This window comes from Equus asinus, chromosome 4 (assembly GCF_041296235.1).
Source record: "Equus asinus isolate D_3611 breed Donkey chromosome 4, EquAss-T2T_v2, whole genome shotgun sequence".
Classification (NCBI taxonomy): Eukaryota; Metazoa; Chordata; class Mammalia; order Perissodactyla; family Equidae; genus Equus; species Equus asinus.
In genome coordinates this window covers 86582106-86607091 of record NC_091793.1, presented here as the reverse complement: position 1 = coordinate 86607091, position 24986 = coordinate 86582106, and the positions used below count along the sequence as shown (strand labels likewise).

General features: G+C 36.8%; 1 protein-coding gene across 1 annotated transcript in view; it reads right to left on the bottom strand.

The window, feature by feature from the left end:
• Positions 1-24986, bottom strand: part of ARHGAP15 (Rho GTPase activating protein 15) — a 607959-nt gene that overhangs the window by 184566 nt on the left and 398407 nt on the right. Inside the window, exon 11 of the mRNA XM_014852163.3 lies at positions 15684-15761. Coding sequence (XP_014707649.2) covers positions 15684-15761 — 78 coding nt within the window. The remainder of the gene's footprint in view (positions 1-15683; positions 15762-24986) is intronic.

Here is a 24986-nt window from a genome sequence, read left to right as displayed (position 1 = left end):
ACAAGAAATGGATTAGACTCATAGAACCTCCCAAAACTGAATCCAGAAGAAATAGAGAATCTGAACAGACCAATCACAAGGAAAGAGATCGAAACAGAATCAAAAAACCTCCCAAAAAATAAAAGTCCAGGACCAGATGGCTTCTCTAGAGAATTCTACCAAACATTCAGAAAAGATTTAATACCTATCCTTCTCAAACTATTCCAAAAAATTTAAGAAGATGGAACACTTCCTAACTCATTCTCTGAGGCCACATTACCCTGAGACCAAACCAGACAAGGACAGCACAAAGAAGGAAAATTACAGGTCAATATTGCTGATGAACATAGATGTAAAAATCCTCAACAAAGTATTTGCAGACCAAATACAGCAATACATTAAAAGGATCATACACCATGATCAAATGGAATTTATACCAGGGTTTCAGGGATGGTTTAACACGTGCATATCAATCAATGTGATACACCACATTAACAAAATGAGGAATAACAATCACATGATCATCTCAATAGATGCAGAGAAAGCATTAGACAAGATCAAGCATCCATTTATGATAAAAACTGAATAAAATGAGTATAGAAGGAAAGTATCTCAACATAATAAAGGCCATATATGACAAATCCAAACCCAACATCATATTTAACAGTGAAAAACTGAAAGCCATCCCTCTGAGAACAGGAACAAGACAAGAGTGCCCACTCCCACCATGCCTATTCAACATAGTACTGGAGGTTTGGGCCAGTGCAATTAGGCAAGAAAAAGAAATTGGAAAGGAAGAAATGAAACTCTTGCTGTTTGCAGATGACATAATTCTACATATAGAAAATCTTAAAGAATCCATCAGAAAACTATTAGAAATAATCAACAACTACAGCAAAATTGCAGGGTACAAAATCATCTTATAAAAATCAGTTGCATTTCTATATACTAGTAGTGAACTAGTGGAAAGAGAAGTCAAGAATACAATTCCGCTTACAATTGCAACAAAAAAGGATAAAATATCTAGGAATAAACTTAACTAAAGAGCTGAAAGACTTATACACTGAAAACTATAAGACATTGTTGAAAGAATTGAAGAAGATATAATGAAATGGAAAGATATCCCATGCTCATGGATTGGAAGAAAAAACATAGTTAAAATGTCTACATTACCAAAAGCAATCTACAGATTCAATGCAATCCCAATCAGAATCACAATGACATTCTCTATGGAAATAGAACAAAGAATTCTAAAATTTATATGGAACAACAAAAGACCTTGAACAGCCAAAGCAACCCTGAGAAAAAAGAACAAAGCTGGAGGCATCACAATCCCTGACTTTAAAATATACTACAAAGCTGTAGTAATCAAAACAGCACAGCATCGACACAAAAACAGACACAGAGATCAATGGAACAGAATTGAAAGCCCAGAAATAAAGCCACTCATATATGAACAGTTAATCTTTGACAAAGGAGCCAAGAACATACAATGGAGAAAGGAAAGTCTCTTCAATAAATGGTGTTGGGAAAACTGGATAGCCACATGCAAAAGAATGAAAGTAGACTATTATCTTGCACTATACACCAAAATGAACTCAAAATGGATTAAATACTTGGAAGTAAGATCTGAAACCATAAAACTCCTAGAAGAAAATATAGGCAGTATACTCTTTGACATCAGTCTTAGCAGTATCTCTCTGAACACTATGTCTCCTTGAGGGTATGATGTTAAGCGAAATAAGCCAGACAGAGAAAGATAAACACTGCGTGATTTCATTCATATGTGGAAGATAAACAAACACATGGATAAAGAGAACAGATTGGTAGTTACCAGAGTGAAAGGGGGCTGGAGGGTGGGCAAAAGGGCTAAAGGGGCACATATGTATGGTGATAGATAAAATTTAGACTACGGGTGGTGAGCCTGATGTAGTCTATACAGAAATTGATAAACAATAATACACACCTGAAATTACACAATGTTATAAACCATTACGATCTCAATAAAATAACTGGAAAAAAAAGAATTGTAGGAAAATAGGAAATAGTTTAGAAAAAAGAAGACAATAAAAATCACCAGTACCTAGTTTTAACATTTTATGCATTTCTTACCATTGTTTCAGGAACAGAGTTCATCAATACACAGTGAAATAGTCCATTTCTAGACTGATCTCTAGCATGTGCAAAACATCTCCCTTTCTTTTTCAAAGAAATGTCCCAACTCTGGATCTAATCAATTAATTAATTAAAATGTGTACAGATTCTATCAGGTGCAAGAAATTCTTCAAGGTGCAGTAGGACAGACAGACTTACAAGATATGAGTTCTGCTTGTAAGAAGTGCTCAGTGTGTTGAGATGAGATGCACATAATTTTTGCTAATGATGTGACAACATACACAATATGAGATCATTATGTACTGAGTAGTTGAAACTGCAAGCACAAGATTTAAAATGAGCAGCAATTCCTGTGAGCTGCGGTGGGTCAGGGAAAATTTAAGTGACATTTAAGTAATTCAAAGAGGACACAAGATTAGCCCTTTATCAACTATTCTCTCCTTTGAAAAATCATATACCTCACTTTATTGCAATAGATGTCTCCGTTAGGATGATTGTGAGGGACACATTTTGATGTAACCTCCGTTTTCCTATGGTATAGCATTTTCCAGTGTAACAGGTTCATTATCTCATGTGATTGCCTCATCTCAAGGGAACAGACAATCTTGCTTTAAGGATAAGACAATTGCCTGGGAAGGCTAAATGTCTTGGCCAAGATGACATAGCTAGTAAAAGGTGATATGGAAATTGACTCAGATTTTCTAACTCCTGGGCCAATTTTCTCATTGTACTTTATTCCCTAAAGGAAATGGTTTAAAAGGCACATGGAAAAAGAAAAATTGGAATATGGAGTTTCCCTCCTGTAGATCAGACACCATTATTACACCTTGACTGAACTGCTGTAACCACCTCCTAATGGTTCTTCTGTTTTTACTCTTGCCCTCTACAAGTTATTCTGCTCATAGCAGCCAGTTTAAAAAAAAATAAAAATAAAAATATCAGATCATTCTTCGATTACCACCCCTCTCTACCCCAGTGACTTAGAATGAAAGACAAAACGTCTTATGATTTGCAGGGGCTTCCCTGTGGGCTGGCTTTGCCCATCTCTTTGACCTCTGTGTCCTGATGTCATATAAGCCCCCATTCTTTGGGACCAGTTTCCCTCTGCTCTGCTCTTTCACCCACATCTTTGCATGTTGCCCTCCTTCCTATCAGGTCAAGTCTCTACCCTGACGGTTCCCCCTGAAAGAGACAGTCCCAGACCATCCAATCTAAGGACTATCCCTCTCACCCCCATCAGTTATTCTCTATCACGTCACTATTTTGATTCTTGACATGACCTGTAAGCATCTTGTGTATTTTCTTCTTATCTATCTCTTGACTCCAAAATGAACATTCCACCAGAGCCTGATTCCCCAAGACTCTCCCCCGTACCTAGAAGAGAGGCTGGCTTATAGAAGCTTTTCAACAAATATATTTGAATGAATAAATCCCCATTTGAAGTTGTCCTTAGGGAAATTAAAGCCTTCTTTTATTCCTTAAACTAATTTTCCTCCTTTTCCAATTCTTCTCTTACACTTTCCAGATTATATTACTTTATTTGGGGCATGGCAAGACCAGGACAGTCATTTGCAATTTGAGCCAGAGGAGTCCTTTGTCTGACTGATATGGGGATGGCAGAGCCTTGGCAATAAGCAGTGTCGCTGGATGGGATCACACTCTGGCAATTCACATAAGCAGGTGACAGTCTTGAATGTGGTCTTAGTACCACCTGGGTTTGGGAGTCATCCGTTGATTAGGCAGTCTTTCTTGGCCTCATGGGCCAGGCTGTTAGGGCTGGTTCTGGTCTTCTAGTTTGACAGCTGCCTCCTCTTTTTGCCGAGTCTTTCCTATGTGGTCCACGTTGGATAGTCAGATTGTGACCTCAGTTGGAGGTGAGAGGTGAGAGGTTAGAGGTAGGAAGAAGAATATGGTTCATTGGACTGGTTGGACAGATACTCTCAAATTCTAAAGATTTTCTTTCGTGAGACTGTATTTTTTCCTGGTACCAAAAGCTAAAAGTTACCTTTTGATCAGGGCCTAACCATCATTGGAGGGTGGGGTCCACCATTATTCATTAATTCACTTATTGAATTAATTCATATTCAAAAAATATTTATTTGAAGGCTATTATGTGCCAGTTGCCATAAGAACTGGGGATACTTTGGTGACCAAAACAAGCAAGGTTTTACTCGTGTAAGAGGCTACAGTGTAGAGGAGGAAGGCAGGCATCGAAGCAGCAAATAAAGAAGCAAGGCAGTTTCAGACAGAATGTGCTCTGAAGAAAAGAAAACAAGATATTGGCATGGAGAGTGACTGGGAGGGTAGAGTGGAGGACTGTTTCAGATGTGTTAGTCGAGGGAGGCCTTACTGAGAAGGTGACTTGAATGTGGAGAAGAGTAAGTCTTGTGAGGGTCTGAAGGAAGCATGTTTCAGGTGGGCAGGTACAAAAGGCAAAGCCTTGGGAAGGAAATGGGCTTGATATGTCTGAGGAAGGAAGGAAGACAGGGTGGCTGGAAAATAATATGATGTGAAAATGGTACAAGGTGAGATCAGAGACACAGGAAGGAAGGAGAACCTGGCGGCCTGCAGATCCTAGTATTTTCTCACTAATTTGCAGTGAACAAATAACCAGTCTTAGATATTGGATTGGAATATCCATGGAAATATAGGCTGTATGTCAATGAGAATGTCATTTGCTGTATCTGCTGCTGTATTTCCAGCATCCTGTAGTTGCCTGCAACATACAGAGCTCTTTAAGTGTCTGTTAATTAACGAATGATGTAAAAACGAAAATGTTATTTTATCAAGTTCACCTCCCAGTTCCATATTGATCCTGATGCGCTAGGGCTCTCAGAGAGGAGGAAAGCTGATAGGGACACCTGCCACTCCTTCTCCAGTGGGCCCATGAATGTAAGAGCGTGAAGGAGAATGGGTTCTGAAGGCTGAATGACTCTGAGTCATTCATATCTTCATCTGAGCATTGCTTCAGCACCTACATTTGTAAACTTGGACGCATATCTTCAGGGTGTGCATGGGGACCTGAGAAGACAGCTTCCTGACCCTGCACCCGTTACTCTTCCTTTTCAAAAGCAGCTTTGAGGTGATGAGAATACTTTTTTTCTCTATAGCACACTTTTTTAGGAAACACTTCTAAACTACATGGAGCACCTTGGAAAAGAGGTGCTATATAAATATATGTGAGTCACTGAAGCTGTAACTACCAGCAACAGAGACTTCCTGTGAACAAAAACAAAAGCGTATTTTCAAGATTCAAAATCCAGTGCATGGGATTAACAAGAGCAATATAGTTTTATCGCTATTTATCCAATTCTAATTTTCTCTTTACTTAGTCATTCCCAATGTTTTGGAGCACCAAGACGGTAAGCCGAGGTATAGCACTCCTCCCAGTATCATGCCTGACTTGGCCATTTGCTAATAACACTTTGTTGAGGAACAGTAAGTCATCTCTCCTCAAGCTTTGTCTTATTGAGGTAGGGAATGGGGATATGGGATTCTTGACTCTTCATTTCTGCCCCATGATTCTTTTATCTGATCTAAAATCAAGCACTAATTTATGAGCCTGGAAGAAAATATAATGTAAAATACAGCTTGAGTTTTCTTTACTGAGACATCCAAGAAATGGAACCTAACATGATGTACAGATAAGATCATTCGATATATAGTTGAGTTGTACTAGAAGTTCATCATTCTCTTATTTTATTTTGTAGGAACAAATCTTTATTTAGTCCATCCAGTATCAGGTACTTTGCTATGTTGAGGATATAAAGATGAATCAAGCTTCTTACTCTTGATGAAGTCACAAGCAGTTAGGGCTTATTTAGTAAAAGGACATTTTAAAATTAGGTTTTCTCTTATAAAAGGGTCCCATAGGCTGGACACCAGAGAAGTATAGTTTCACAAAGAAAATAAGTGGTTTTTGATTCTTTGCAGTTGAAAAGAAGAAAACATCTCTCTACCTCCTCCCCTTTGGTAAACTTAATCCAGCAACCAGCATTACATTCTTTGGAGTAAGTTTTAAATGGATTCACTTTCTGGCTTCATAACATTAATTTCGTGGCCTTAGAAAAGTTACTTAACCTTTCTGAACAGCGGTTTTCTTGTGGATAATAAAATTGATCTACCTTGCAAACTGTTATGAGGATTGGAGGTATCTCTAACTTTGTGTGCCTGCCATGTAGTGGACTCAGTGAAATGCTAGCTATCATCAGCATCAGCATGATTCCGTTACATTTTTCAATATCATTGACTCCTTTGTTTTTTTTTTAGCAAATCCTTAGGTAAAATGTCTTTCCTTTTCATTTATTCCAGAAGCTACAACATTGGTTGCAGTTGCAAAAAACATGTTAGTAACTTTAATCATACTAATAACATACAGGTTACATCCCTGGCATTTTTTAGTTATACTCCAAATCATGACTCAGAGTTCATAAAAGTTAGTGAACATTATTACATCAATCAATAGTCGAAGACAAAACCTGCCATCACTAGAAAATTGGTTAACAAAGAAGTGCTCATAGTGTGTTTTTGCTTTTCTCACACTTAAACCTCCTATGTCATGCAGCTTCTAGGTCCTGTCTCCACTAGAGAACCCGAATAAAACTAGCTGGGTATTGTGCAGAGGTTTCCAGACCTACCTATGCATTAGACTCACCTGGGTAGTTTTTCTTTTAAAATACATACATACAGGTCAAACCCCAGACTTTTTACCTCAAAGTTTCAATGACTGGGCTCCAAAATCTCTACTTTTGAAAAGGCTCCCCCACCTGATTCTTTAAAATGAGCCTCCCTGTGTCATCCTCTCCCCTAAGGGATGGATAGCAGTGTGACTTGCTTCTAGCCATCAGAATGCAGCCAAAGTGATGGGATATACTTTCATGATTACTGTACACAGGATTATGACTTCTGCCTTACCTAGCAGTCTCTCTCTTTCAGCGCTTTGATGAAACAAGTGGCCATGTAGTGAGACGGCCTATGGAAGGGTCCACTAGGCCTCTGTCCAACAGTAATGTTGAGGCCTGAAGCCCAACAACCCACAAGGAACGAAATCCTGCCATTAATCCTGTGAGCTTGGAAGCAGACCTGTCCCCAGTCAAACCTCAAGATGAGGACCCACCGCTGGCTGACACCATGATTGCAGTCTTACAGAAGATTCGTTTAATCCATACCCAGACTTCTGACCCACAGAAACTGGGAAATAATAAATGCATGTTGCTTTAAGCAGCTAAGTTGTTAGTAATATTATTACACAGCAGTAGATAACCGAAATAATTCTGAAATATAGTCGGAATTGGGAACAAGTGCTATAGAACATAGTCAGAGTGGAAGTAAGCTTGGTGTGTTTTCCCACTAATTTTTATTTATTTATTTATTTATTTTCATTAAGTACTTACTTACTTAATTAATTTATTTGTGTAAGGAGGATTGGCCCTGAGCTAACATCTGTTGCCAATCTTCCTCTTTTTGATGGAGGAAGATTGTTGCTGAACTAACATCTGTGCCAATCCTCCTTCATTTTATGTGGGACACCACCACAGTGTGGCTTGATGAACAGTGCTAGGTTTGTACCAGGGATCTGAACCTGTGAACCCTGGGCCATCTAAGCAGAGCATGTGAACTTAACCACTATGCCACTGGGCTGGCCTCCCCACTAACTTTTAATAACTACTCATTAATTCTGATGGTGATGATGGTTTATGATGATAACAAATTTTTATAAATATTCTTGGAGGTTTTCTTGAGGATTGCCATTGTATAACTCTGAAAGATTTAATTTCTGGACTCAATGACCAAATCTATATGTAAAAGCCACAGCTGAACTAGGGCCTAAAATTTCAGTAGACGTCATTCACCCTTTCCAATAAACATAAGGCTTTTCTTTTGTGATCTGGAATCTTCCAAAAGCCTATTGAAAACATAAAATTAAATTTCTCTTTTGTGTCTAGGAACCTAGAAGTCCTATGAATTTGGCTAGTAATGAGATGAATCATTGGATAGCAGAGAATCTCCAAAGCTTTCCTGTATTTGGGATTTTATCCTAGAAAATAAATCTTATTATCATCAAGGAAAGTTCAATCACGTGGAAGCCAAAAACCATGTTTAATTATTAATATTTAGTATTATGTTATTTTTAAGAAAACTAATATTGATCTGATTTCATCTAACTACTTGTCATCTTAATTAAGGGGAAAACTAATTATTACTTGGCTGATTCAGAATTTAAAGTCCTCACATTTTCATTCTTATTCCCATTTTGGAAATGAAGAGTCTGTGATTCAAAGGGGTTAAAACAGTTTCTATTAGACTGACAAATAGCTCGGAATCAAGATAAGGTGGCAGTTCCATCAATTCTTATCCAGTACTCTCTTCCCACTAGACAGTCTCAGGCTTTAATTGTTTCACTGCAGCCTTAGGTCAGCTCCTTATTGCTTGGCATATAGTGAATTATAAAATACAATTCACAATAAGTGCATGGTATAATTTTTCTTTGAAATAAGTAGCCAGAATTTGTGTACTTTAGTGACTGAAAGTATTCATAAAGTTATTATTAGGACATTTTGTAAAAACTACATAAAATGTACATGACTGTGAAAAGCTTACTGTTTTTGCTTCCGTGTTCAGCATTCTTTACTAATGACAACACATTTTCTTAAGCAGCTAGAAAGCAATACAAGTTTTGCCATCAATAGTCTTTGAGCTCACTGACTCAATGTAGCTGAAAAATGAGGTCTAAGAAAGTTTCCGAAGCCCAGAACGACGTTAGAGTCTGGCTCTTTTATGATCAAGTGATCCTTTCAGCTTTAATGGGAAAAATAAATCATTGTTAAAAGATAATCTTGTCACATGGAAGCCAGAAAGGTGCAATATCAATGATTTGACTTACCAAAAACCACCCTGCGGAATGGAATAAAGCAAATAACACAGTTTGCTTTGTTGTTGCTGTGGTTGGCGGTGGGAGTGAAGCAGGCTTAAGGAAATACCTCATTTTAAAAATAATAAGAGGGCAATATAAACTCACTTAATAGAAAAGTGAACGGACTTGATACAAGGGCTATTTTATAAGAACAGAACTAGAAGTTTTGAAATCCTTTTCCAGATCTTTTTCCGTTTCATCCAATTGCTTATTTCATGATGAAACTGCCAATTGTTCACGTTATTTCTCTTTCTTCTTCTTTTATTCAATTTTTGATGCTGCAAATAATATGAAAAGCACAGGGATAGCTACTAAAGTTAATGCTTTGCTTTGCTTTGTGGTACAAATCTATATAAAAGCAGTTTAGATATAGTTGGTAACACAAAACTGTTTCTCTAATAGTTTATTTTCAATGGAGCTTATTCTTAGCATGCTCACAATAATAAGCAAATTCATCTTTTTAAGCCAATATTTAATTTGGATTATTATGCCAATAAGATCTGGGCGAATAAAGATATGCAAAGTGCAAGACTGTAAATTAATGGAAAAAATCTTCTTCCATTTAAAACAACACACACACACAATCGTATGCACACGCACACGTACACACACCCACACACCCAATTAAGATTCTTCGCCATGTAGATTTATGTCATTTATATATTTGTTCCTCTGGGTGTGAAAAAGTGAAGGAGGGTGTCCCTAAGAATCTTCGTTTAAATTTTTTTTCTATATATGGAAAACATGTCTAAAATCCTTGTAAGAAATAACTTCCTCCAGTTCAGAGAAATGGTTGGAGGGAATATTTGTTACTGTGTACTAAGAAACACCAGTCTGGAAAATTCCCAGTCAGTTCTTCCACAGTGTTTCATAGTTCTCCCATAGGTTCATAGCCTTGGGAAGCTTCATAGTTGATATTTTCCAAAAAGGATGCCAGTCTTTCTTCTCCCTTTTTTAAAGGGTGAAAGAGAATATCTAAGTAATACAAAAGAGAGTCTGAACTGAAGTTGGAGTTTGGGCAATAAGCCTAGGTGGGCAGCTCAAACCAGAGTGTTGATGTCAGGAGGAGGGGGAATTCAGCCTGGTGGGATTTCCAAGGCCCACTGTCAAAAGTTCTCAAGACAGTCATGCAGCATCCTCAATGCTGAAGTCTGTTCTTTGCAAAAATACCCCCATGCAAGAAAACCATCAGGTCACAGATCATTCTGAAGAATCAACGTAGTGTCACAGGCTGATGGCAGGTTGACATCTAAGGTCATGGACTACTTTTCTTTGGGGGATGTCCTCATAGAGTGTAAGAGATGCATCAACAAAATTTCACTGAAATCTGTCACCAAATAGAACAAACAAGGCAGCATGCTCGCTAATGCACCGACAGCCCGGTAAATCGAGAATCCTTGATGCCTTTCCCAAAGGCTGCAACAGAATAACGTGCTAAAGGAATTTCTTGGCCCAAAGGTAGATACAGAAACCCCTGCAGAGAAAGGCAGTCCCAGGCTTCTTCACAACTGCAATGTTTGGTGTTTTCTCAGGCATTTCTCTTTCTTAGCAGTTTTGGCCAAACTTTTGTGGCAGTACTTGTCACTTACCAATACTGGAAACCAGGGAATGAACAGAAAGTTACTAATAAGTGTGTGTAGCATAAAAAGACTGATCTCTACTTTTATAAGGAGGTAATCAACAGTAAATGGATGGGAAATGCCAAATTATGGCAGTGGTTTTCAGCACAGGCTCTGAGTCAGAGACCTGGGATCTAGCCCTACCTCCCTCACTTACATGCTGTATGACTTTAAGACATTGTTTAACATTTCTGAGCCTCAGTTTCCTCATCTTTAAAATGGGAACAATTGGGGCCGGCTCTGTGGCCGAGTGGTTAAGTTCGCGCGCTCCACTGTGGCGGCCCAGGGTTCGGATCCTGGGCACGGACATGGCACCGCTCGTCAGGCTACATTGAGGCGGCTTCCCACATCCCACAACTAGAAGGACCTGCAACTAAGATATACAACTGTGTATGGGGGGGAGGTTTGGGGAGATAAAGCAGGAAAAAAAAAAGATTGGCATCAGTTGTTAGCCCAGGTGCCAACCCTTAAAAAAAAAAAAAAGATTGGCAATAGTTGTTAGCCCAGGTGCCAATCTTTAAAAAAAAAAAATGGGAACAATAATAATACCTAGTCTGTGGGATGGCAGAAATGATTAAATTAAATGATATCATAAGCAAAGCACTTAGTACAGTGCCTGCTACATAATAAATTACGAAAATATTTTAGCTACTTTTATAGTAATAGTAATTATTGTCATCATTACTAGTTATAATTAGGAAGTGCATTTCAAAAGTGATTGCTTTGAATTTAACTTGTATGCCATCTGACCTGGAAGTATAATAAGGGTACCCAGTTCCTACTGATTTAGTGAGTCAAACTGAAAACTGAAACAAACTGAATCATTCAACTGGTGTATTTAGAATTGCCGATGATTACAGCATTCAAGAAAGTTAGTGAAATAACATGAAGTGCAACGGAACTGTTCTTGAAAATCCTCCAAATCGGTTTTCATTTGTTTAGGCTAATGATGAGTGGGGTTTGTTCACTTTAAAAATGTATATTTAGGGGCTGGCCTGGTGGTTAAGTTTGCACACTCAGCTTCAGTGGCCCAGGGTTCATGGATTCGGATGCCTCGCATAGACCTACACACTGCTTGTCAGGCCGTGCTGTGGTGGCGTCCCACACACAAAACAGAGGAATATTGGCACAGATGTAGCTCAGGGCCAATCTTCCTCACCAAAAGAACCAAAAAAATAATGTATATTTAGAAACTTCTGAGAAGGAAACATTGTAGAATGTGAACACGAGGAGATAAAAGGTATTAATACAAAGATGTTATGCCAAAAATCATTTATGTTCCATCTTCGAATAGAAAAAAGGATGCATTGTCTTCACATATCACTTCATGCTTTTCATGGAATTATCACTGCATTGTCACTTTATTTCATTGCTCATCCACATACACATTCAGAGGGGAGGCCACAATTTACTAATTCCGCCTCTTTGTATCCAGACTCTTTGCACTGATGTTCTTCTAAGTCAGCTCTGCTGTCAGAAACCAGTGTGTAGATGGAGAGGAAAGTATGGTCTTAGCACCAAGGTTATGGGTCCACTCCAGAAATTTCACTCAAAGGATAGTCTGATTAGCAAAATTTGAGAGAGGTTGATATATGCATTTCTTTTATCATCTAATTAAAAAAACTCCATAATACAACTTGGACAAAATCACCAGTATCAAAGGTCCTAATGTAGCATAATTTGTGTTGTGTGTGTTGCATTTTGACAGTGCTATAAACCAGGAAGACAGTTTACTGACAATTCTGTGCTACCAGATACCAACTCAGGCCTCTGTCCAGCTTTACATTGTCAACTCTCATGGCAACATGAGCAGCTACACAGCCTCAGAGGATGCTGAAGTTTGGATTGCAAAAGACGAGATGGACAGATTTCATATTTTCATTGCAGATTTTTTTGCCTTTTCAAACTGCTGAGCATAATTTTTTTTTAAAGGCAGGAAATGCAACTAGTGTTTGTTTCTAGCATGGCTTCTGTTTTGAGATTTCTTCTTTGTAGAAGAAATGTGTTGCCCAGCTGTCTAGAATCCCAATCAGGAAATGGTTTCAGCATGAAATATATTGCAAGAATGATTTTAGCTGGTTATAAACAGGAATGAAAAGGAGGCTGGGGCTCTTTTACCCAATTTTTACCCACAGAGGCGGCACTCTGGTTCAGTCTAATGGGGCCAATGTGAATATGTGAGGCATAGTTTAGTTCTTTTTCTGCCCAGGAAGGAGAGTAATTGTGAAAGGCAAAGGTTTACATTAGTGAGCAAGCAAAGCTGTAGAGATTCTCAGTTATAGAGATTCTCAGAAAGAATAACTATGTGGCCACTGGCCAAAAGTACTGCAGTCAACGCTTAAAAGAGTGCTTCAACTCGAGTTGAACTGCTGGAGAATTTACTGCTTTTCAGTATTAATACTTCTCCTATCCATACACACACACGTACACACAATACTTAACAAATATAATTAAGAATTCCCTCTATGGGGACCCAGGGCTGGACTACTATTGGTTAATGGGGAAGATACAAGGATGATTCAAGTCCTACCCTTTCACATGTATAGATATTTGTGGAAGAGACAGATATTTCCAACAGTATCCTATTTTCTTACTCCAAGACTTTCAAACATTAATGTTTCTGAAATATAATCACTGAGTACGTTCGATAATCTTCTCTCCAAAAGATGGCATCAAATCTCTGTGTCTTGCAGTAGATGGAACTTTAGAAGTTAGATGTATATGTACTACTGCAAATTCAACTGATGCTGAAAGCTACGCCACCATTATTTCAAATACCACCAGGCTCACCCTCCGGGGATAGGTTTCAGTGGAGCTTCCAGACTAAGACAGACTAGAAAAAAGGACATGGTCACCCACTTCTGAAAAAGTTGGCCATGAAAACCCTATGAATAGCAGCGGAGCACTGTCTGATGGAGCACTGGGAGGTGAAAAGATATTTCAAAAATACCTGGCAGGGTTCTGCTCCACTGCACACAGGGTCACTAAGAGTTGAAATCAACTCCATGGCACTAACAACAAAAATTCAACTATCCGGTGAAATGGGAACATAGAAAAGGAATCTGACCGGAAGAAAGTTACAGCTTCCTGGAGGAGATTATTTATAACCTGGGCCTTGACGAATATGGAGAAATCTACCAGGCGGGAATTCTGCTTGTGTATGTGGGATGAGAAGGAAAAGATAGGAGGATTTTGAGAACAGAAAGAAGAGAGTACGCAAAAACATCAAAAATACCACAGTAAGTAAACATGGGAGTACAGTTAGGAATGCAGTGTGAAGGAAATTCAGAGGATCTGAAGCTAGCTAGACGTCAGGTGGGAAGCCAGAGTAGGAAGACTTTGTGTAAATTCTCCTGAAGGCAGAGTCACCATTGACTGTTTTTAAGTGAAAGGAAAACTTACATGTATTGAACAGCTACCATGAGTCTGTTATGTTACTAAGAGAATGCCACAGGTTATCTCATTTAATTCTCTCAAATGTTTCCAAGGCATTTCTTGCCATCCTCTCCTGCGCACGTCATCTCAGATTTACCAAGAAACAGAGCACAGACAGATTAAATACGATGCCAAGGATGCAAGCAGAGAGAGTGGGTTCTACCCTACTTCTCTGATTCTAAACCTATGAACGATCTATAACACACCTTGTGATGTTTTAGTCTCCTTGTTTTTCTTCAACATTTCCTAATTTATTTATTTTTTAATTCATAGTTTTTTAAAGAGAAGTTTTAGGTTTACAGAAAAACTGAACAGAAAATACAGAGAGTTCTCATATAGCCCCTCTATTACCTCCCCCTATTCTTTCCCTTATTATTAACATCCTCCTTTAGTGTGGTACATTTGTTACAATTGATGAGCCAATACTGATATACTATTATTAACTAAAGTCCTTAGTCTAAGTTTCACTCCGTGTTGTACATTATATAGATTTTGACAAATGTATAATGTCAAGTATCCACCATTACAATATCAAACAGAATAGTTTCATGGCCCTAAAAATCCCCCGTGCTCAGCTATGCATGCCTCCCTCTCCTCAAATCCTCTGCTACACTGCTCTTTCCTGCCTCCGTGGTTTTGCCTTTTCCAGAATGTCATACAGTTGGGCTAATATAGTACATAGCTTTTTCAGACTGGCTTCTTTCATTTAGCAATATGTATTTAAAGCTCCTTCAAGTCTTTTAGTGGCTTGATAGCTCATTTCTTTCTGTCACTGTTTATCTATTCACCTATTGAAGGACATCTTGATTACTTTCAAGTTTTACCAATTACGAATAAAGCTGCTGCAAATATTTGTGTGCAGCATTTTGTGTGAACATAAATTTTGAACTCATTTGGGTAAATACCAAGGAATGCAATTGCTGGGTAGAATGGTGAGAATATCCATGTTGCATAAAAACATAATAAATATGTTTATTTTCATAAGAAACTGCCAGACTGTCTTCCAAAGTAACTGTCTTATTTTGCATTTCCACCAGCAGTGAATGAGAGCTCCCAATGTTCCATGTTCTTGCCGGCATTTGGTATTGCTGATGTTTTAGATTTTAGCCATTCTAACAGGTGTGTAGTGGGATCTCATTATTGTTTTAACTTGTAAATCTTTAACGAAATACACATTTCCTAATGTTTAGTTCTTTTACTTACCTATTATGTATTTTTCTAACATCTGTGATTTTGACTCAAATTTTTCATCATTCATTTATTCATTCATTTATCAACATACATTAAATTGTCTATTATATGACAGTAACACTTTTTAAAGCTGGGTTATTTTTCTTTCTTTTACTATGTTATTACTTTCTTCTCCATTTTTAGTTTGTTATATTCCATTCATTATTTATTTCACATAAACTATTAGGTTGTCTTTCTCATTATTGTATTTATCTCCATGTAAACTGGATTTATTTTGCCTCTCTGGTGATAACTGTTTGATTTCTTCAACTTTCTCATTCTCTTTTCAAATCTTTTATCATTAAGTATTCATAATACACACATCATAGAATCTGAAATATTGGTAGAGATGAAAATACTGGAAAAATATCTGAAGTGAAGAAGTCACTTACCTTGGTTGACAATAAATCTTAACTTCTGTATTGTTGCCAGATTGCCACTAACTCGATATATTCCATCAACATCTAGACCTGAAAAGAAGAGAGCAGGTTATATATTCATTCATATGAAAACGGAGATGCTAAAAGAAAAAAAAATTAACAAATATGGGAAGGAAGAAAGTAGTAAATCACCACTAAATATCTCTTCCTCACAGAGAAAACAAGTTTCTATGTCCTAAACCAAGCAATCTTCAATATTTTAATCCCAATAAACTAATCGTGAAATTCAGTGGCAGTTAATCTTCAACAAATTTGAGTCTGGTTGACCATAAAAAAGCAGTAGGTAGCATGGGATTTCACTGTATAATTATGATTCATTCTCAAGGAAATGACAAGAATTAAACTAGGGGTGGGGACAGGGAAGAAGAACTTTCACATATATATGTATCATTGACCCTTTTTGGAAAGATAAAATAACCCAAGGCATTTGTGAAGTCTCCCTTCCTTTCTGCCTCCCTTCCTTTCTCCCTTCCTCCCTTCCTTCCTGCCTTCTTTCCTTCTTCCAGGCCTTCCCTCCTTCTCCCCCTTCCTTCCTAGCTCTCTCCTTTCCTCCCTTCCTCTCCTTTCTCTTGTCACTCTCTCTCTCTCCTTTTCTTCCTTCCCTCCCATTCTTTTTCTATTCTTCTATTCTACTCTATTCCATTCCATTCCATACCCTTGTCTTTTTTCCAGTAGTCACTACAGCATAACACGTATTAGTCTGATATTCTAAACTACAGAATGAAAATTCTATTCCAGATGGATACCTAGTTTGATAATCTCTAGTGTATTACAGTCAATCAGGTTCTGCATTAGAAAGGAACAACAAAAAGGAATTCTTGACAAAACTGTGAAATTAGTTTTAGAGTATTTTAAAACTAGTCGTCTATAATTCAAAATAACTTATACTGGCAGTGGATTTGAATAATCAACCACTTGTTTTCCACATGTCTATTTATAGCATCTGGTTATTTCCATGACCAGGTTACCAAAAAAGGTGGAAAACTAGGAAAATGAAAAGAGGAACATCTATTCAAACACTATTATCATCCCTAAGAAATGTTAATGACATGATTTTAATGTCAGGAGTGTATGTTTCTTGATGTGTCTAAGCCCTCGGAGAGGCCTGGGTGAGATTACCAGCCAACGCTAAGGTCACTGTCTCTATCACTATCTGAGGAGGTGGTATAGCACCATGGTTAAACATTGTAATTCACAATCAGAAGTATTAAGTAAGTTGGTAGAGATTATTTTTATAGTGTAACAGAATAAAGGCATTGTGAAGTTCTTTACCGACGTGAAATGAGCTCCTTTATTGCTTTACCATCTCCGTTTTCACATACTTTATAGTAGGCACTTTTCTGAAATTTTGCAAAATATTTATTTGGCAGATTAAGGTAGAATAACATAATGTGTAACACTGATATTAATGGTATAATTCAAAACAATCATTCATTATTTTATAAGATTTTATTTTTTAGGGCAGTTTTAGGTTTGTAGCAAAACTGACAGAAGGTACAGAGATTTCCCATATACCTCTGGCCCCCACACACTCACAGCCTCCCACATTATCAGCATCCCCCACCAGAGTGGTACATTTGTTAGAACTGATGGACCTACATTGATACATCATAGTCACCCAAAGTCCATTGTTTACGTTATGATTTGGTCTTGGTGTACATTCTATGGATTTGAACAAATGCATAATGACTTGTATCCATCATTATGGCATCATACAAAGTATTTCACTGCCATAAAAATCCTCTGTGTCCCACCTATTCATCCTCGCTATAATTTTTACTCTTTCATGTAATAAACTACAGAGTAACTTGGGATAACATCATTAAAATGGAATAGGTATTAGTGAATGTATAATTGGTGTGTTTTGTAGTTCTAGAATAATCTAATAATAAATTACTGAGTCTCTGTCCCTTCCTCAGAACTATGAATATAGGAAGAATTGAGATGAGATTGGACACCTATTAGCATGTGGTGAAAGTGACTAAGACACATGCGTTTATAAAAATCAAATACATTCTTCCTTCTCGATGCACAAAATAGCTTCATTAATCAAAGGGTACTCTGATTCTTTTCTTTTTAAGTTCAAAATATCTTTGACAACTTAAATCTGACAATCATCCTAATTAAAAATGTTCTAATTTTTTTTTTGAGGAAGATTAGCCCTGAGCTAACATCTGCTGCCATTCCTCCTCTTTGTTTTTGCTGAGGAAGACTGGCCCTGAGCTAACATCCATGTCCATCTTCCTCTACTTTATATGTGGGGCACCTCCTCAGAATGGCTTGACAAGCAGTGCATAGGTCCACACTCAGGATCCGAACTGGTGTATCCTGGGCTGCCGAACCATAACATGCGAACCCAACCACTGTGCCACCGGGCTGGCCCCCAAAAATGTTCTAATATTTGATTGCTGGTTTTGGTATTGGATCATGCTGGTCTTCATTTTATGCACATATACTCAGAACTTTATAATTTATTAATCATTTTCTTTCTTGCTTTGTCATTAGCTAGTGTTCGGTACTTAGTGTTAACCTATAAACTTTAAATAATGTGATAGATTTTTAAATATTAAAACATACATTCAAGTAAGTGTGTTCCTTTCGAAGTTTTCCCTCTTGAAAGAATGCTTAATTTTTCTGAATATGCAGCCATTAAGGAAAATATTTTTGAATTCTTCCCTAAACTCACCTTTAGTGGCTCCATATTGTTTATAGAAAAATGTTTATGATGGCGAGTTTGGGGCCTTTGATGACAATTTTGAATTTGGAGGTAACCAATGGTCATTCATAACCACAAATGGTGAATAATGTCATCTTGCTTACCACCACAAACAAAGTTTGACCAAGTGAAAGTGATCCTCATTTTTTCCATGACTTACCAATTATTCTGAAGGAATTTGAGAAGCAGAATATTTTAAAAAATAGAAACATCAATGGAATATGTAGGACTACATTCCCCAAATGAGGAATCTTAACATGTTTTTTAAAGAATCAGTCAAATTAGCTCTATTTAAAATAATGATTAGAGATGAAATGTCAATTAATATCTACTACAATAAAAAATGTGAAAATTTACCATATATTTCTTTTTTAAATTGTTTTGTTTTGGTCATTGGTTGGATCTTTATCAGAGGTCATTAGTAAACAAAATTACTTGAATTCCAACATATTTTTATTGCAAATAAGGACCTTATTTAAGCCTCACTTTAATATACATATCTCTTTATATGAGGCATAAAATCAAGTGCATTTCTATTTTGAAGCTAGGACTCTTCCTTTTCTAATATTATTTCATATGTTATTGAAATGCATATGTTGTCTGGAGTTATACACTGAATTTCAACTACTGAAATTCCCCAGTATCCAAAACTTTTTTTCTCTTATAGAAATGCGAAGTTATAGCATATAAGTGCCCCCTTGGTCTTTCATAAATTTCAGTAGAAGTTTTTTTTTTTAAGTTCAGTAATCAAAAACACTTGAAAGAGTAGTATGGTTGGATATATTATGTATGAGCAACTGGAAAATGCTATACTGTTTAAACAAAGCGGCCTCATCCTAAATTAATAACCCAGTTTTCTTTTGGGATAGAAGGAGGGAAGGCTGAGGCTGCAGACAGGAGGGTAACTCAGACCAGTGCCACCACTATGCTTGTAAAACTAAGTCACAGCAGAGACACTGCTTTGTGGCTTAAGATAGAAACCAGAATGTAAGAGGGAGTAAAGAAAATATATTAGATGCAATTTGAATCTAACTTGACACAACTTCCAAGCCCTTTAGATTCAGAGATATCGACACCATCTATCTTGTGAAAGATAACAATCTCTGACATTAGCAGCTCCTGCTTGGAATGGCTCATGTTCCCCTGCTATCATACTTTTTAAATTACATAAATAGAGTGAAAATGACAAAGTGCATATTAAAAAGGAGAGTATTACATTTTGCAAAATAATCTGGAACATATCAGTGAACTTTTTAGCAGTTACAAATTATATAGGTGCAGTCTTGAAGTTGATTAGCTTTCCCCTGAATGGCTCACAGAATGGCAAACCCAAAGTCCTGAGAATGTTACTCAAATTACAATGATTCACGTGCCATCTTCTTTTTGCTCCAAGAACTTTGAAAGTTATGCCAAACCAAACCAATGTAAATTGGTGGATTTGGACATCCTTTTCAAGACCACATCATCCTTGCTGGATGGGAAACTACTTATTTTGGAAATATAATTAGACCTCTTATGATTTTTAAATGAGCAATGTCTTCAAGGTACCCATGTTGTGCTTTGGTGAAGTTTGGAGAAAAATCACTTTGAGAGGTACTTCTTTCAAGAAAATACCATGACTGTGAATGCTGAGAGAAATTTTGCCTGTTATGCAGAAATACTTTGGGAACACGATGAAACTAACTCATTTTACGTTTTTTTGGTTTTTTTTTTTTTTTGGTATCAGACTGGCATTAACGGCAGTAATAAAAAATTCTCTGAAGAAATCCACATTCACCAAAATATTGTTTATTTGTTCATCATCAGCTGACCTTCTTAAGTTTCCCAATAGTGTTCACTGTTGATAGAAATCACTGGGTATTGCTGTAGGGGATTTTCAAGTCTTCCCCCTCCCTTTTTTCTGAAGAAGCTTAGACTAGGATAGACACACAATTAGGAGTTATTAGACCAAATGGTGGTCTAAACCCAGTGGAAAGTATGCAGCTGTCATGAGTAATTCCCACCGTAAATCTTAGACACTTTCCAAAAAGAAATCTAAGAGACCAGCACTGTTTCCAGAGTTGACTGGCCTATCTGCCAAAATACGGGCAGTTTTTAACAATGCAGATGAGCCTGTTAAAAATAGTTGCTAACTGTGGATTAGGTAGCATTCTTGGTAGCTTGAATGATAGACAAACCACAAAGATGTGGTGTTTGAGCCTGGTTGAGAGGTGTGCCCAAAAAGCCTGCTTGTTTTTCTGGAACATAACAAAATGCATCTGAACCTCTGGAGTCTGAAATGTGGGCTGGGAATTTTGCACAGTCCCTCTCCTGAGATTTATGGCACTTCCTAATTCTTAGGAGGCCAGAGCTACCGCAAGAAGAGTCATTCTCACAATACTTTGGTCTTCTGGCTTCTCCCTCTGGCAAGAGGCATTGAGCACAGGAACACCCAGACTGTCCCAAAAGAGCATTGCACATTTCTTTCTCAGTCCTTCTGAAGGTCCTGCTTATTTTCAGAGCTGAATATGAGGGGAGGTTTTGTGCCATTCTGAATGGCACCAATTTCCTCCTCTAAATCGAAGTGTTTCCAACTTTCTGTTGCTAACTTATCTGTTCACATACTTTAGATTCAATGACTGAGAGTACAGGATATAATTTGAAGCTCTTTATAAATTTAATTTTTACTTTTTCTCAATGGCTGGTATTTATGCTGTACCTATTGCTGGCTTTATTTAATTATTTCTAGTAATTTCTTTTGAGATATCCATCCTTCAAGCATGATTACCTTAGGAAATAGTTGACACAATTCTGATTTCCAAAGAAGAATGATTTTATTGTATATTATAACCTTATGACTTTATAATGACCATTTTAAATAGATTTTTTTTTTCACTATAGAGGCAAATATACTTACTTGGTAAGAACAAATACTAAACCACACAGAAGATTATACAAAGATAATGAAGTACCTACCCCTTTCTGCTGTCCAAAGACAGTCATTGTTAATAGCTCTGTTTTAGTTCTTTTTCTTGTTACTTAAGTTAATTTGTCATATTTCTGTTTATTAATTTATTAACTTTGAATGGTATTATTGACTCCCTATCACAAGAGATAGAAAGTTTAGTGCATTCATCGTTTCTACCACTTTTCGGTGTACCCTCTTTCTCTTTGTTATTATTAGTTACATTTGTCTATTTCTACTTCCTAATATAGCAAATTACCCCCGTGCTTTAAAAAAATAAGGAACTTAGTGCATTTACTCTTCCTTCCCCTCCACCTCATCCTCATCACTTCCAATTTTATTCTTTATGTTATTATTGCTTATATTCTTAAAGTTTAGAACATTTTACTTTATTCCTTATAAATACTTTTGGCTTATTTATAGGTTAATATTAATCAGTATTAAAAAAAAGGGACTGTGATTGAGTTCAACATTAAAATTTTGTTTCACAAAAGAGATGTCCCAAAAGTCAAAGCCTAGTGTAGCTTCTTCCTCTTTTCTAGGTTCTCTACTTCCTCAGGCACTGCCAAATAGAGATTTCTGTGATGGTGGAAATGTTCTATATATTAGCTTCTCAAACCAGTAGTCACTGGCCACATATGGCTGGCTACTGAGCACTTGAAATGTGGTTAATGCAACTGAGCAACTGAATTTTTATTTGATTTGATTTTAAATAACTTAACCACATGTGGCTTGCGACTGCCATGCTGGACAGTGCAGCTCTAGGTCAGAGTCAACCACTGCTCCTCTCTTGAATTCCACTGTTATTCTTTCTTGGATTTATTTTTAAGAGTTCTTTTTTCATAATAGTATGTGGTTGATAAATTTTCTTATTTTGTCCATCTCAGTGACTATTTTTTTTTGCTTCATAACTAATTGATGATTTGAGTGTTTGAGTTTCATAATCTTTTACTTTTCTATTTTTGAAAAATGATGTTGCATTATCTTTTAGCATCACTGCTGTTCAGTTTGATATCAAATTGATTCTTGATGTTTTGTAGGCAAATTGCTTTTTCTTCTAGGATTTTTAAGAAATATTTTCTCTTTAAACTTGTGGAAGTAAAATTTCACTCAGATATATCTACATCTAGGCCCTTTCAATCAGAAAAAATTTTCTTTCATTATTTGTTTGATCTATCTTTCCCTCTATTGTCTCTCTTCTCTCTACCTAGAATTTCATTAAGGTGGACATTGTTCAAATATCAGATTACTCTTATGATGGAAAAACCAAATTAATTAGAATAAATAGTAGTATAGTTATTTCTGCATTTGAATATATCATTTTTATTTTGCCGACTGGCTTCAGACTTAAGTGGGCAGGCTGAGTGAGGGGTTCCTGTAGGATGAATGGGTGATGAGTAGACAGTAAGCTAGAGGTTCTTTAGTTGCCAAAATAAGGAAGATTTTATTTTGGGTGAGGAATATTTTAATTATTTTGCTCCTGGCAAAGCTCTTTAACTCTGTGTCTGTTGCAGAGGAACTAAGACACCTCATTCTCCACCGCCTTCCTACTCAGATGCCAGCATCCTCTCCGCTGTCCTTGTGGAGCTTATTCTCGGGCTCAAGCAGCTGCTGCTGTTGCTTCCTTGGTGCAGAATAAATGGGAGAGTCCCAGCTCTCCCAGATTAGATTAGATTATGTTAGGTTTGATATATAATGAATTACTTTATTTATTGCTCTCTTGACAATTTCTGCTGTTTTTATTTGTTAACTCCAAGTTTGGATATTCTCTAGGACATGCCTGGAGAGAACTGTGCCTGCTTATGGTGTCTGAGAATGGTGTTTCTTCTGCTCCAATTCCTCCACTTGTTTGATCCCATCTGCTTTCTGTCTTCCTGGAATTTCTATTTCTGGTCTGCTGATGGCACCTTTTCTGTTTTCAGCACCATTATGATTTTTTTTTTCTCTTTTTCAACATATCTTTTCTATGATTTCATTGGGATTGTGGGGGCAAGGAGAATCAGACATGTTTTTTCAGTCTGCCAACTTGAGTCGGGGGCTTACACTGTTTTTCATAAAGATAGACTTTCTCATGCTGATAACAAAAGTTTCATTAGATTGTGAAGATACTGCTGTATAATAATTTTCTTTATTGACACATAGGATATAGATAACCTGGTATTAAATTATGAATATGTAAAATACTCATTATGCATCTCCAATTCTAAAGTTGGGAGAATATGTTAATATAGGGTCCAAGATCAGTCTGTCTCTCATGTCCTTTTATTTTTCTCACTCCTGTCCTTTTCTGTGTTTACAGAAGTTCTTATTGTCACTTAGGCTTTTTCCAGTATTCCCTGCATTATTGGTATTGTTTTATTTTTCTTTCCATTTGTTTCATGATCCCTTTCTTTTCAGTTATCATTTCATTTTAATATCTTGTCTTACCTTCTTTTTATCTCCCCTATAAACTCCTGTTTCATAGAGGCAATTGTTGCAACATTTTTCTTTTTCTCTTTAATATCACAATTAAATAACTATCTTCAATTATTCTTCCCTATTTTTGTTTGTTTATTTGATTTGGGTAACATTCCATTTTTGATTGCTCATTTCTGAATGAAATGAGTTTTTCATCTGCCAGATATTTTATAATAAATTCATGCAGAAAAGAAGAATTTTGTCCTCTTAAAATATGGAAGAGAGAAGTATTTGTTGCTAATTTTTTTTAAATATTAGAGTGAAAGAGGTCAGTAAGACAAGGGTGCTTTTTTTTTTTTCCTGAGAAAAGTGTTTAGAATCTGTGATGTTAATAAACGAGCCATTATTTTATATTGTTTATATAGTCAGTGTTCTAGATAGCAGCAAATTCCAGATTTAAATTAAATGTCTTAAAGTCGAAAGAGCACAAAGTAAAGGAAATAATGTATGAGACTAAGGACAAAATGGTATCAAGTACCGAGAATTTTGAATCAGAGAAGAGATGTTGGTTTTTCTTATACAACTTTTCATAGAACACTGGGGTAGTTAGAATCATTATCCAATCCTCCTTCCCCCCACCTTCATCTATTTAAGCTGTTATACTAGGAAATAAAAATTGTTAAAGGTTCTGGCCAAAAACAATTATTTGTTTATGTATGTATGTATGCCACATGTGCTATTCTTCCAAGTCCTGACCTCTTAATCAGCCTTCTCCTGTTTGAGCACCTGAGAAGACAAACTTAAAATCGGGAGAGGAAAAGGACAAGAGATCCTGAATATTAAGCGCATTACTGGTTGTGTTTCTTAGTCGTTTTCTATTGTACCACTTATGCCTTGAAAAGATCTACAACAATAGTATTTGGGGATTGTATGCGGGAAGGGATAGGGCTGGTTATCTTACTTTTAACTATTGTTAAATATTCTTGTGTAAAATTACATTGTTGGAAAAAATTTTGGAAAACCATTTATTGCATTAGTTTTCTATCTCTCCAGTCCTTTTTCAGTAGGATATTGGACACTGTAATAAGTAGAGGAGAATCACGCTGAATTCTTTAAATGTTACCAGGAACACAAAACCATGCCTCCTCAGCGTGCATTCCTCTTCAATGCGTGCTATCATTCCTCACTATTGGAATTT